Source organism: Agelaius tricolor, unplaced genomic scaffold (genome assembly GCF_023055355.1).
Source record: "Agelaius tricolor isolate 1412-34295 unplaced genomic scaffold, bAgeTri1.0.p SCAF_4, whole genome shotgun sequence".
Lineage (NCBI taxonomy): Eukaryota > Metazoa > Chordata > Aves > Passeriformes > Icteridae > Agelaius > Agelaius tricolor.
Genome location: NW_027269264.1, coordinates 35,781,751 through 35,796,156, shown reverse-complemented (window position 1 = coordinate 35,796,156; position 14,406 = coordinate 35,781,751). Strand labels below are relative to the sequence as shown.

General features: G+C 35.5%; 1 protein-coding gene across 1 annotated transcript in view; it reads left to right on the top strand.

Annotated features, from left to right (window-relative positions):
• HOMER1 (homer scaffold protein 1) overlaps nucleotides 1-14,406 on the top strand; it is an 87,191-nt gene that overhangs the window by 31,814 nt on the left and 40,971 nt on the right. Inside the window, exons 4-5 of the mRNA XM_071425260.1 lie at nucleotides 2,388-2,480; nucleotides 8,572-8,714. Of these exons, the coding sequence (XP_071281361.1) occupies nucleotides 2,388-2,480; nucleotides 8,572-8,714 (236 nt within the window). The remainder of the gene's footprint in view (nucleotides 1-2,387; nucleotides 2,481-8,571; nucleotides 8,715-14,406) is intronic.

The following is a 14,406-nucleotide window of genomic DNA, read 5'->3' as shown; positions in this document are numbered from 1 at the left end:
AGCTAGCACTTTACGGATTGTAAGTGTTTTAAGTTCCAGAGAGCAAAAGGCAGCCTGCAACCACAAAAGAAGTTGTTCTAGTCTGTGACCAATTTCCACAGTTTAATGATGCAAATAATCCCAGCAGATAAAGTAAACTATTTAGTCTCACATAATTTTCTGCATGTCTTACAGTACACGTTTGACTTCTGTACTATTTGTTTCTCTTTCACATGCCCCTGTCCTTCTGAACTGATTGCTAGGGTTGGTGCAACAATAGCAACCTCTTTTCTGTACAATTATTCTGAATAGAAATTAGTGAAGTGAGACTGTCTGATGGAAAAGTAATGGCACTCTAATCAACTTCACATACAAACAGTATAGAGGAAAATCAATTAAATAGTTCACTAGGCCTTTTATCAATGTTAGACCACAAATTCATCTCAAGACTGCTCCATCAGATGTCGATGATATTTGAAAGGTACCTGTGTTGAAGGATATTCACAGGACCACAATTTGTTAGCAGAGTCCCTCTTGCTGCTGCAGTAGGAGAAACACAATGTCCTCTCACTTTCAGGAAAAATTGAGATTACTTTCTCATTCAGAATATGTCTATGCTTTTGATAGTATCCTGATGTATAAGAAATATCCTTTTAGGGTACTCTGTCTTAGCTTCTTGAGTTAGCTGACCTGATTTATTCCATAAAGCTTAAAGAATATGCTAAATGGAAAGTGCCACCATGGATACTGGCAGCAGCCTTATGTAGTCTCCATGCACAATTTTTCATCCTTTCCTTAAAAATGTGATCTTCCAGAAATCTTCTTTCATACCATGAGACTCATCTTTGTTATTCAGGAATTTTATCAAGAGATAGCTATTATTCATCACCTGACTGTGTCAAAGAATTCTAGAAAATTTGTGAAAATCTCCACCAAATGGGGCTTTTTGGCTCTTTCTTAGAATGCTGTCTATTGATCTATGATTTTTTTTAAAAAAAGTTTCTGTGGCTGTCGTAATTACTGCCTTTGTCTTCAGCCATTTATTTCAAACCTCAGAATCATATTTACCATTTATAATTCTCTGGTCTTAAGACTGATTTAAATAATAGGTTACCCATGAGATTTGAGGTTTAGGCGCAAGTCTTAAAAAAGTAGTATCTGGTTCTGGTGACCTGTTTCATCATCTGTTGCCAATTTCATCATCTGTTTTTTTTGATGCTGGGTTAAACTTTCAGGAAAAATAAGCTTTCAAATAATGTAACAAATGAAATACAGGATACAAGTAGAGAGAAATTAAAGTCCTCAGATACTAGTAGCCTGCCAGAAAAAGGTTTAAAGATGCTAAGGTTTTTAGGTCTTGTGTAGCAAGTGAAATTCTGATTGAAAATAATTGGTGAGGTTGTGCCACGCAAAAGGTAGCCTTTGTACTTTGCATATACACTGAGTGCAAAACAATTTCTTCATATGCTGCTGCCAAAGAGATTTAGAAGCTGCTGGAGAATCTTCTGATATTTTTTCAGAATCATTTCACTCTTAAGCTGATCATATTAAGATAATGGTCTGCATAAAAGAAGTAAGACACAAAAACAAATTTGTGGCCACTCTAGCAATTAGTGTAGTGGCAAGGTGAGAACTGTGAAGCCAATTTTTTTTCCAGCCAGAGAAACCAGGCCCTATTCTTAACAAATTAATTTAATCTTTCAGGTTTAAGAGGGCATATATTTCTAAATTGCTGCTTTAGCCATTTTCTGGAAGAGGTGCATGTAGCATAGGAATAAAGCCTACTATGGCAGTTCCATATGCAATTTCATGATTTAGTGTTCAGTATAGGCAGTTCTAATTCAGTGAATTTGTTCTTTAACTTGATTGATGTCAATGAACGTTCTAGAGATGAACACAGTATTTCCACTGTTTCTTCTCTGATTAGCTCTTGAAATTATAAATGCAGTTAACATTTGGGAAGAAGGCAGTATTGTTTCAGTCATGAAAGAACAAAGTACATTGAAAGCTTTCCTAGCTCATGGTGACCACATTAGGCTTCAGAAGAAGATTATTTATTGTTTGAGGAGGGTAAAACCTGAATCTGAAAGCAGCTATGCAAGGCAGTTTGTCCCTATTATTAGCCATCTCTGAGGTGAGTTTCTTAAAACTACCAGCAACAGATCATGCTTCATTGCATTGTCATTTTCCTGACATATAAAGAGTGTGTATTAAGTGCCTGAAAGGTATGTCACTGCGTAACTCATTTAAATGAGTATCTAATAAGGAGAAAAATTTTTAAAATTACTGACAGAATTTGACATTGTGAAATGCACAGTACAGCATTCTGTTCAGCATGCAATGTATTATTTCACGCCTACCCTTTCTCTCTTTTCTTTTTTTTATTCTTTAAACATATGTACCTTCAGTTTGCTGAAAAATTTCAGGAGTTCAAAGAAGCTGCGCGAATAGCAAAGGAAAAATCCCACGAAAAGATGGAGCTAACAAGTACACCCTCTCAAGTGAGTCTTATTGCCTGATTCAAGCATCATACTTCTTGCCTGTGCTACTTACTGTTATTGTTCTTTACATACATATGCATTAAAAATTAAGGGGCAATTTCTCAGTTACTGTGAATCCTCTCATTGGTCAGCAAGAGTGTCAAGTCTTAAAAATACATTTAACATATACTACAAGGAAATCAAGGGGACTTGTTCACAAAATTGTGTGTGTTTTTTATTCCTTTTTCTTTATTTCAGTTTTCCCAAGAAAATGAGTAAACATGTTTATGTAAATGAAGTATACTAAACACTTTTTGCACTATTTCCTATTGTATCCACAAAACTTCAGGTGATGCACTGTAAATAACTTTTATAGAACAATCATTGCACCAAAAATAAAGGTTGAAACAGCAAACCATTTTTTACTTACATCCTACCATGTAGTTTTCTCTTGTGAGATGCATTGAAGGAAGATGATAGATTCACAGGCTGGTTCTGGAGTTTAGTTACAGTTACCTGTGATGTGATGTATAGTAAGAGTTTATAAAAGGTATCTTAAAACACTAACTGAGTTAATCTAGGCACAGAGGGTCAGTTACTATATTCACATTTACATTAGTTATTGCTATAATTAATTGTGAATACATAGAATTTGCTTTGAAAAAAGAAACTTCTTGAGGCTTTTATGCCCCATCTCTCTTGTAATCCCCCTGCCCAAGATTTTTGACTCAGTTAGCTATTTGCTTTGTTTTAAGAAGTAGTGAAGACAAATACAATTCCTTCTCTTGGAGAATGCAACAACTTTAAAACTACAGCAGGGATTCCTGAGTTGAATAGACAGAACCTTTTTTCTGGGGAGTCTTTTCATTGAATCAGTCTATCTTCAGTGCTTTTTATTGTAATAGTCTCCTGCTCTTTGATGGAGTAAGGATGGCAGGCAGTTTGCAGTGTGCTGCAGAAATAGTTTTATTTCTAGTAGAAAGCTACATCTGGTGTCCTACTAAGAGAAGTCAGTGGAAATCAGAACATACACAATGAACAAGCATCATGTTGTTTTCCCTGTAAGCATTTTGCCCAAATGCTAGGCTGGCTTTTGCTGTTAATGGGAAACTTCTTACTCCAATGAAATGGAAGAAAAATAAGGCAGGGATTTCTGTAAGTTTACTTTACTGTCTCTAAATTTTTGATAAATTCCACAGAGACAATGGAAGTATGTATTTCAATATTATACACTTATCAAAGATACACATTTGACTTTAGAAACAGTGAAGTGCTTCACCCAGGCCTCTAGTTACTTGATGTTATAGGCAAAAAAATTATTATGCTTCTCTTTTGACACATTGATTAATATTTTGGACTCAGAAGTTAAATCTGACACTGTCACGTGGAGTGACTTATTACATGGTTTGATCATAAATTTGAGCTATTCACTCAGAGGTAAGATGCTTTCTTCTTGCAACTCATCAGGGTTAAAGTTTTCTGAGTGAGCTGAGTGAGCTATTAATTTTGTTCATTTTCCTGAACAGAGTTCTTTTTACAGTTGAAACCTAACATTTTATGCTGTAGGCAGTTACAGAAATGTTACTCGGAGTGATTCTATAATGCCTATTGTGGGCTACAGTTTCATTATGGCACACTTAAGCATAATTTCTTATTCAGGCCTTACTTTTCTTCTCTTTGCTTTTCACTGTGTTGATAAGCTAGTGTATTATTCTGAGTTATTCAGTTAGTGCAAGTGCTGACACATGAGCATAGTAGTTTTCACATGCTAGTTCCGTAGAGAGAAGGGAATCAAATTTTCAGAGTTTAGAACAGATAAGAAGCAATGGCATCATGACAAACTCCAGCGGTTCTGTGGTACTGGGCTCATTCAGTCAGATTTATAACTGGGAGGAGGATGGGTGCTTGGTACTAGGGAGGAAAGTTGGGACCATAGAGACATTTGAAAGAGCACCTGGTCTCATTTTCATCATCTGCTAAAAGGTGGATGCAAGGCAAACAATTGAATTGCTGTCTTTCTGAATCATGTTCTAGCTGTTCTTTCCCTTTTGCATAGTGATCCATTGCAGAGGGTGAGAGTGTAAGAGGAAGGAGATATTTTTAATGGTCAGTAAATGTCTTGCAGGAACCTGGCTTTTTCAGTGGAGCTTTGGTGGCATTGGCTGGAATGACATTGGGAGGTTTATGAGCTCTGTAATGATAACTCAGGTATCTAAAAGGATCAGTCCCTCTGCAGTCTTGGACATGCAGATATCTTAAATTAGTGTGTTAAATTAGTAATAAGTAGGAAAATACTGCATATCAAAACTGGAAAATATAAACATCAAACTTAAATAGAATGTTTTATTTCTCTTGGTACAGCTTTAAAAAATGTCCTTTTTATTTATCAGTTACTGCAAGTACTGGATATGGTGCAAGTACTGGATATGGTACATTTCCCACCCTCTCTACTACAGAATTCTAAAAGAGTAAAAGTACACTTTTCTACCTCAGTATGCCCTTACAGATTGAATCTTTATGAAATATCTCTACAACTAATGTAACAAGACACTGCACAAGACATTTGCTGTTCACTATTGTTTGATGCAAGCCTGAAAATATCTCTGCTACGTGTGAGTTTCAATTCTGAATGCTGTGCAAAAACTTGGGAAACTGCAGAGAAATAGAAATCAAGAGATAGCAGCAAAAATATCTCAGAAATTTGGTATGTATTTGTAGTTCAAATATTTAGCAGACTCTAGCCATGTTAAAATTTCAGAGCAATTTTGCCTTAAGTCCACTGAAATTAGGTTGATTCTGTCAGGTGTTATGTGCTTTAGCAAAGTATTGCTCCTATAAAGGGCCTCAATGGCCAGGAAGTAGAAGTTCCATGTGTTTTTTTGATATTTTGTTTCATTTGATGAAATATGTTCTTCAGATTTTTTTTTAGTGCGTGGGAAACACGTGGTAGAAAGAAAACCATACATAGCCTAATTCGCAGTTACTTTATAGCAGGAGTGCCTTGTCCCCTAAGCAATGCTGGTGCTAATTTTAAACTCTTCATTCTCCTTGTTTCTTTGATACCCCCTTTCTCCGCCTGCCTACCAGCAGGCTTTACTTTAATTTTCCAGAATATCAGATAATAGATAAAATCACCATTTACCTTAACTATAAAGAGAACTTTACTTGTTCAGAGAAAGACAGTGGGCTGGACCACCAAATTAGAAGAGAGGTGCTGCTTTTTTAAATGTAAGTCCCATTGAGTACCCTGGGCTTTCTTGAGATGAAGAGTAGCATATTATTTCTGTGTCAGAGAACCTGTACTTTAAAGCCATCTGTATGAAGACAGATTCATATAATAGTACACAATTTAGCTATATCTGGTATGTCTGGAGGCTTTGGTCTAGAAAGACGTTGTCTATTTCGGGACTTCTAAGACCACCTATGCACATAGCTATACCATCTGTCCATTTTACTGAGCCTTAGGTAATAAAAACTTGCAGTCCTCTTACTATGTTTACATAAAACTGAAATACTGGGTCCCCTGCTTTGCCACCTCCTATTTCCCAGATCTATCTTGTAATACAGGAAATCATTTTGCTTTTGTCATAAAACTTATGGATCTCGCAGTGGCAAACCACCCATTTCTCAGTTACTAGCCTCCCCATGCACTTACATTTAGATCTGGAGTTCACTGAGCTGCATGAAGCAATAGCCTTACAATTGTGTCTACCTACCTGCACCCCTTTCTTTTAACTTAAAGTAACCTTAATTAGATTTAAGTGCAGAACAAAATAGAGCAGTTTATAGAGTTTGCAGTTGCACCCTATCAGTCTTGAGAGGTTTCACCCCAATCAGTTGGCATCTGAACCTCAGTCCTTTTCTTCTAAGGATGACTGTGCTCTGATAGTTTTTTTTGACCCTAGTCATTTCAGATTAAGACCTTTTTCGGTTTCTGAAATTGTGGGGTGGGTAAATTATTTAAAATCACAGTCTTGTCTGTGATTCTAATAATATCCATTATTATTATGTCTTTTTCTCTGTAGAAGTACAAAATTCAGTTAGAGCTTGTTGAAAAAGATCTGGGATGTTATATGAATTTTTGCAACAAATACTGCAACAAATGTTTCATACATGTCTGGGTGGCAGTAGCTGGTAGACTTATGCCTCTGCCAGCCAGCGCAGAGAAGCACTATGAAGAATAGCTGAGCCAAGAAGGTGTATGGAATCCTTACTGAGATAACAGTACAATACTCAATATCTAAACATGCTGGATTTGGGGGTTTTTGTTCATTATTTTAGAACCAATAACTTCTATTTTTTCTGTCCCTTATTGTTATCACTAAAAGGTGGTTTGATTTGTGCTGTAATGTCTACTTGTTTTACTTTAAGGACTCTTCTGTAAGTGCAGAAAAGATGCAACCCTCACTTCTGTGGGTTTTTTTAAAGATGTTGAAATATAAGATGTCTTTTGATGGATACCCCACTATTATGTTTAAATTAAATACTAAATATCACAATGTCATGTCCAATTTTGTAAAATCTGGAGTGGATATGTGAAGTTATAATGGTATACAATAAAAACTTAATTACAGATGCACATGTCACAAAATGTTTCTAAAATACTTTTACTCCTCTAATTAATATAAAATGGGAAAATATTATTTGTAAACATTTGTGAAAAATCTTTTCAATTAAAGTGGCTTTTTCTATTATATTTGGTGCTTTGTTCATAGTCAGCTCCATTAGAGTTGTCTGCAAAAAAATTACTTATCAGGCAGGGGTGGTTGTGAATGTGTGGAGGCACTGATTAACCTGTACTTTTTGTGGAGAAGAAACACATTAAAAACTGATGTTTCTTTTGTTCCTGAATTTGCAGGCCATGAACCTTTAGCTATTACATAGACGGGGATGTTTTTCTGCCTTAATTTTTGTTACTTGCATTTCATTCATATTAGAAGTCTACGGAAGTACTTTAATGAAAAAAAAGCCTAGATGGAAATTGTAATTTTTTTCCTTCTATTGAAATAATTTTTTTGCACTCACATTTAAAACATTTTAATAAGTACATTCTGATTTTATGTATCTAGTAGTAGTGTTGCAGTAATTTTATCTTGAAGATACTTATTTATCTTAAAGCTATTCAGATATTTTAAACTGTGGTATGTAAATTTTTATAATACATAATGTAGTTTGAGAAACTACATTATGAGAAAAAGAAAAAAATAGAAGAAAAGCGTTTAGATCCAGAAAGTCTTTCATTTATTGTCAATGGAAACTGTTCTATCCTATTGGATGATGATAATAATAACAATAATAATAGTAGTAGGAGACAAAACCATGCCATTTGTGTAGAATAATTTTTTTGCCTCTTTATATTATCAATTCTCTTCTTTTTCATACTTAAATGTACACACAAATGTACATGCTGGTGTGATGAAAGGTAATGAAAACCACAGCAGTGCCTTCTGCTGGGAGGCAACCATTAAGTTCTCCAGGTGTTCAATTGCATAGCCATAGCTATGTGTACACCTGGCTGTAGCTGGAGTATTCTACTTTGCAGATAATAGCATGACCAGCAAGAGCTAGGCCAGGCTAACATGCCTATGAAAATTTTTGCTTGTACTTTGGTGAACAAGTGTTCTTTACAGATGGCTTATAGATGAAACTGGGAACGCACTACAAATGGCCCTCCCACTGTTCACTTTGGTTAATAAACAGCACAAAAGCTAGATTTTGAAACAAATACCAGAATTTGTTTCACTGCATTAGAATGTAAAGTATGAGACAAGAATTCCAAGTGTCAAGAGTCACCCACTATGTATCAGAATGAGGGTGGAATGTAATTCCAGGTAAGAGAGAGGTCTGTAGTAAGTGAAAGATTGGATCTTGCAAAGAATACATATGCCACTTATGTTTTGTGTAAGATAATGTGTATCTTTTGGTGATATACTTCTGTATATTAAATACACATGATGAAATGGGACCATGAGGGATGCTGGAAATCTGAACACCATATTAATACTAACTAAAGTTTGTGTATTGTTTAAGAATGAATGTTAGTGCATTTATGTACATAACCTTTCTGGGCAGGTTAGTTTGTAATTTAAATATGTTGTTTTTTTCACTTAAGGAATCAGCTGGAGGGGATATTCAGTCTCCTTTAACTCCGGAGAGCATTAACGGGACAGATGACGAGCGGGCGATGCCAGAAGTGACGCAGAACTCAGAACCAAGGGCTGAACCAACACAGAACGCATTGCCATTTACCCATAGGTACAGATTCCATTCCCACATCCTGATTAAGTGATACCTATCTCCTTCCTTGTTAAAGGGACCTTCTCCCATGTTGTTTGGAGAAACAAAGCAAACCCACCTCTCACCCCAAAAGCGGACTCACTTTTGGATTTGTAATATTTTTTCTAATTTAAAAAAAAATATGAGAAAATCTCTTGGAATAAGATTTGGGGGAACATTATAGTTTAATCAGCCCTTGAACACTGGTTAGTGTAGGTGTCCCTTTAACAGGAATCAATATGTCAGTGTCTGAGCTCTTAGTAAAATTACCTGCTTCATAGAATATTCCAATTAAATTATTTTTGTACACATTCTTTGAGTGGCTGATGGGACTCAATGTCAACCTTTCCTTGACAAGTTCTTGGAAGAAAAGGGACTCTTACAGCATTTTTGGATTATCATGTTTAAAGCAGGCTTTAATTGCACAGTTCTCTGACAGTTGTAAAATTTTTCAACTTTTTTTCAAAATACAAGAGAAGTGTAGCTCTGCTTTAGACTGAATTCTTGTTTTTTGCACTAGGAATGCAGTGCTCTGTTCTTTGAGAAAGGTAGGACTTTTTATTTAATTATGCAAGTGACGAGTTACAATGGATACATCTTGCCTATTAGAAGTAATTGTAAACGAGTTGCTCTCAATAAAACACATAATTTATTGGGACCATGGAGAGTAAGTGAAATACTTAATAAAGTTAGAACACATCTAGAAATACTACATTTATTTTTTAAGTGTTGTGTAATTCAGCCTAAGTAGAATTTAAGAGCTCTTGATCAAATTTTGGGGAATATTAATACTTCAGATATGTTATGCAATTCAAAGTGAGCACAAGTGAAACCAAAATTGTGCAGAACATCTCAGTTTTTGTAAGAGAATAATACTGTTAAGGATCTGGGGAAAAAAATTGCATTTTTCAAATGAGAAAAACCCTCTTACACTATTTTTTTATTTTTATACTGTCACCAGTGCATGTATTATTTTTATACTGTCACCAGTGCATGTATTATACGTTTCAGAAGAAATGGTGCATTGTGGGAATGTTATGTGCATGGTGAAGGAGTATTACAAATGTTGCAGATCTATCAGTGCTCTGTAACAAGTTTGTTTAAACTGTTTGAGTATCAAAATTTTCTATCAATACTTTTGTGAAAAGGCGTTGTGATAAAGCCCGCACATGAAAAGTGTGGTTTCTTCTTTTAAAAAATGGTAGTTTGATGATATCCCCTCTGGTTCTGCATATGTAAATATGTTTTCTGGTATGCCAATGTAGTAACTAAGTTTGGTCTCCGTTGAGCATTACTGAAGACACTTTTGAAATCCTGTTGTCATTTTTAATGATATAGAGTAGAGTTTACAAAACTTTTACATGCATTGCATTTTTCTGTCTACTTAATGTATGCAGTGTGAGTGCGTAGTTTTAGGTTTTTGTCCTGTTAGATATCAGTAGCTAGAATTAATCTTCCAACAATAACTCTGCATTTTGAGACTTCTTGTTCATTCTCAAAAGACCAGTGATTTGTCCTGCTAATGGTAGCTTCAAGTTTGTTAATGAAATATTACTGAAGAAAACCCAAGTTTATATACCTCTTTGAAATAAATTAAATTTTTGGAATAGGTAAGAATTTTGTTATAAATTTATTATCATTTTTATTTATTTATTATAAATAAATAAATAAATTTGCATGAAACAATGCACAAAGGAGATGGAAAGTGAAGCCTCCAGGATTGTGTTAATCCTGGTTAAATGGGCATGTTTTTGTAGAGGGTTTTCATAATAATAACTTAGCAACTAGGTAGATACACCTAGCTGCTTGTGCTGTCTAGAACAGTGCTCTCCGCAGGCAGTCTGCTTGCCCTGACTTACCAAGGAAAAAAAAATTAAAACCTCATGTCCCGATTATTGGAGACTCCTTGGGCTTCTCATGTGTCAGGAAAGAACTGTGCTTTTGCTTGTTGCCTGCCTTTCTGATGATGTGGTGTGTATGTGGCATTCCGTGTGTGATGGAGAAGATGGCTGAAATGAGCCCTTTCCTTGTCCACCCTGGTAACTTCTGCTGATCCTGGGCCTTTTCCTTCTGCATTCTACATTTCAGCAAAGGTAAAGTTTAGTCAGCACTTCTGGGTGAGGAAGGTAATGCTGCAAGGGTGTTTGAGTGTTGTCTTGTTTGTGGAATTTCTTTTCACTGATTTGCCTTTAGTCCAGAAACTGCTGATCAATCTCTAGGTGCTTTTCACAAGAAAAGGCATTGTGGATTTCCCTGCAGTGAGTTTAGCTGTAGGGCATGTGAGAGTCACCCGGGCTGGTTTACCCTGCTCTGAAATAACACTACCATAGCAAGTTCATTTATTCAATAAATGGGAAAGCTCCATTATGCTCTGGCATTAACACTAGATACTTACTGTGTGAAGAATGAAAAGATGTGGTCCTCAGTGTGTGTTGGAGCACACGGAAGCAGGTGTGTGGAGGCACAGAAGGAGCCCATGCAGTCATGGGGCAAGTGCTGTAGCTTCGTGGGCAGCTAAGATGATGTGAGCAGCTCTGTGTGGCAGTGGTGGCTGGCCAGGTGGGAGCTGGGGCTGCCAAGAAGGTTGTCAAACACAGCAGAGCCAGGTGTGTCTGTGACAGAGGAGGGGAGGAGTAAAGGTTTGAAGGGGGCCACTGTCAAAACAGTGATTCAAGTAAGGGGTTTCAGGTCCTTATATGAATTGGAGGTCTGATAGGAGTGGAAAAGGTCAACAATTACAGGTGTGAAGGTCATGCTTTAGTTTTTATCCTCCTGCTTGTCATTTTCAATCTGCACACCTGAAAAATGTTGAGTTGGATTTTGTTATAGCATGTCTTTTTTGGCCATATATGTTTTCTCCTGCCTTGTAGGTCTTAGCATAAGTAGCTGAGATCTTTTATTTCAGCTGCATGAGTATGGACTACTTTTGTATTTATAGTTATTTTCTGACCCCAAAAATCAGCATTACTCGAGTCACCAGAGTTTTACTAGAACTCAAATGTCTTATTATTTCAGTAAATAGTTGTAAGAATTGAAATTGACATTCTCCAGAATATGTCTAAAATTCCATTAATTCCCCTTGAGCATTACAGTGCTGAAGTCTAGTTGCTTCAATTTAATTCTAATCTGGAAAGCCCTAATGCTCTTCACAAGCAGTGTAATTCAGATCAACTGCTTGAGAGATAAGTGTACTAAACAGTTACAAGTCGTGCACCAAAGATAAACTCTTGTAATTAAATATCTTGCATTTTTGAAGCTATGTATGTTGGTTAATGTTGAACAATGAAGTAATATTACTGTGAACTCCCACATCCTATAATATTCTACACACTGAGCACTGCTGTCATGGGTAAATGTTGCCAGAACAAATGAGGTAAAATGTAGCTTAAGGAATGGCATCAGAATTTTTAAAAGTCTTGTCCATGACATTTATCAGTCCTTTTCTGAACAATAGCTAGTTCAAGAAGACTTTTTTTCTAGCAAAATCTAGGTAATCAAATCTAACATTTAAATAAAGACTAAAAAATATACATATTTTTGTTCTATATACATATTTCTATTTTTGTTCTATATATATATTTCTTAAGTAAAATTTAGTTTCCTCAGATATATTTCCTGTTTAAAAGTAATTTCCACATTCTTCAAGTTGTGATTTTTTGGTCTTTTTCTCCAACTGAAAACTGTTGATTATAAATTGGGGTTTGGAGAAAAAAAAAGTTGCTAAAAAATTTTGACCACTACAGATGTGACTGACTTTTAAAGCTTTCACATGACCAGCAATTGTCTACTATGCACCATGAGGATTAAACTTTTATTAAAACTATTCAGTTTTAATATCTGAATTATACTTTAAGGCTGAATAGTGTATTTGGTGAACTTTGCAAGTGCTGCTTTTTGATAACTTGAATTTGCTCTTTCACTCTTGAAGGGAATACATTTGCTTATAACAAGCTTTATTCCATTTTTGACACCTTAAGAAGCTGATAAAACACATTTTCAGAAAGGAAATGTAAGAGGATTCTTCTGGGACAAACTTCGAAACTTTTCAATTTCCTGTTGACCATGACTTGTACCTGTTACCTCATTTTATTTTGTAACACGTAAACTTGGAATTTCTATTGCATAATGTTTTAATCAGATAATATATAATGTGTGTGTTTGTTGCTTGTTCGTTAAAACTCGTATTTTTGTATTCAAGTTTTTAACAGGGAATTTTGACTCATTGCCTTAGTGAAAATGGACTTAATTCGAATGATGCTTATATCTTAGATATGTTATTGTCTAGATAGGTTACCATTTAATAATGCTGCATGTAAATCCAATGCTGTACAACAAAGAACCAAAAAGTCTTGCTGCTAGGTCATGCTCTTTCTCTGAGTTTTCATTAAAAGTTGTACCTAGAAATCTCTTCAGTAGATTTTTTCACTGTGTGTATTGAAACTATTCACTTCTACAAGCTTAAATATTGTAGTTGTGTTATAGTACAGGTACTTTGTGAATCAGGCAGAACTGCTAACTTGTCTTTAAGGAAAATCTTTGAGTTAATAATTATTGGGGTATTTTGTAATTTGAATTTAAACTCAAATCCTAGAATTTAGATGTTTATTATAGAGTTATGCTTCCTTATCAGGTAGTCCAGGGGCGCATATTGCTTTTTTAAAAATACTTGGGTTTGAATGCGATTTAACCTGATCAGAGGATTATTTATTTTTGTGAGGATGCTCACAAGCTCTCTAATCAAAGCTCCTGCGTAAAGAACAGCTATGAGATGAAATCAAGCTGCTCTAAACTTTATGCACCTGGGTTTTGAAAGCTTTCTGGAATGGAAAAGGGTAAATCAGGCATTTTTGAAAGGTTTCTGTATAACGTAAAAGGCAGCAACTTCTTCACATTGCGCAGTACTATAGTGAACTGTAACATTTTAGGGCACACTAGAGGAATTCTGCAAAATTCAATTGCTCTGTTGAACAAGATTATTTCTTGTGTCACATTCAGAGAAGAAACTAAGAGGTGATATGTTCCAGCTGAGAGTGTAAGCAAAGAACTGGTTAATATAGAAACTTAGACTAGATCTGACTTGCCCTCAACTAGCATTTTCTGATATTGTGAAGGCCAGCTGTATTGTTCTTCCAGCCTCTTGTCCTTCACTGGCGTGAGCCTGGTGCTATCCCCTCCTTTCCTGACCCAATTCCTGCTGCTTCCCAAACTCCTGTACTTCTGCCTAAGCTGCTGGAATCTAGCTCATATAGCTTCAAAATAAAAGTCCCATCTAAGAAATTAGTAGTTTGAAAGGAAGGTCTCACATTGTGTTTGTGTAATTATTCTTTTTATGTCTGACTTCCCTAATTTTGTCAGTTTCTGGTGATTCTTTAATATATCTTTGAAATACATAGTAAACCATTTAAATAAGATATTTCTAGTAATGGAAGGAGAGGTAGAGAGGAAGAATGTCTATGTTGTATGTGTGGCTTAAGTCTTCAAAAGTAAGAAACTCTGGAACTAAAAGAGCTAATTTTAATAGCTTGGGAAATGGGTGAAAGCAAAAATAATCTAACGCTTAAGAGAGTAATTTCACCATCTCCCTTGTGCACATAGGAATGTTCTTATTTAGGGTATGTGAATTGCTTACTTCCTGAGGTTTATTTAGTAAGAACTCCTAGAGAATGATGTA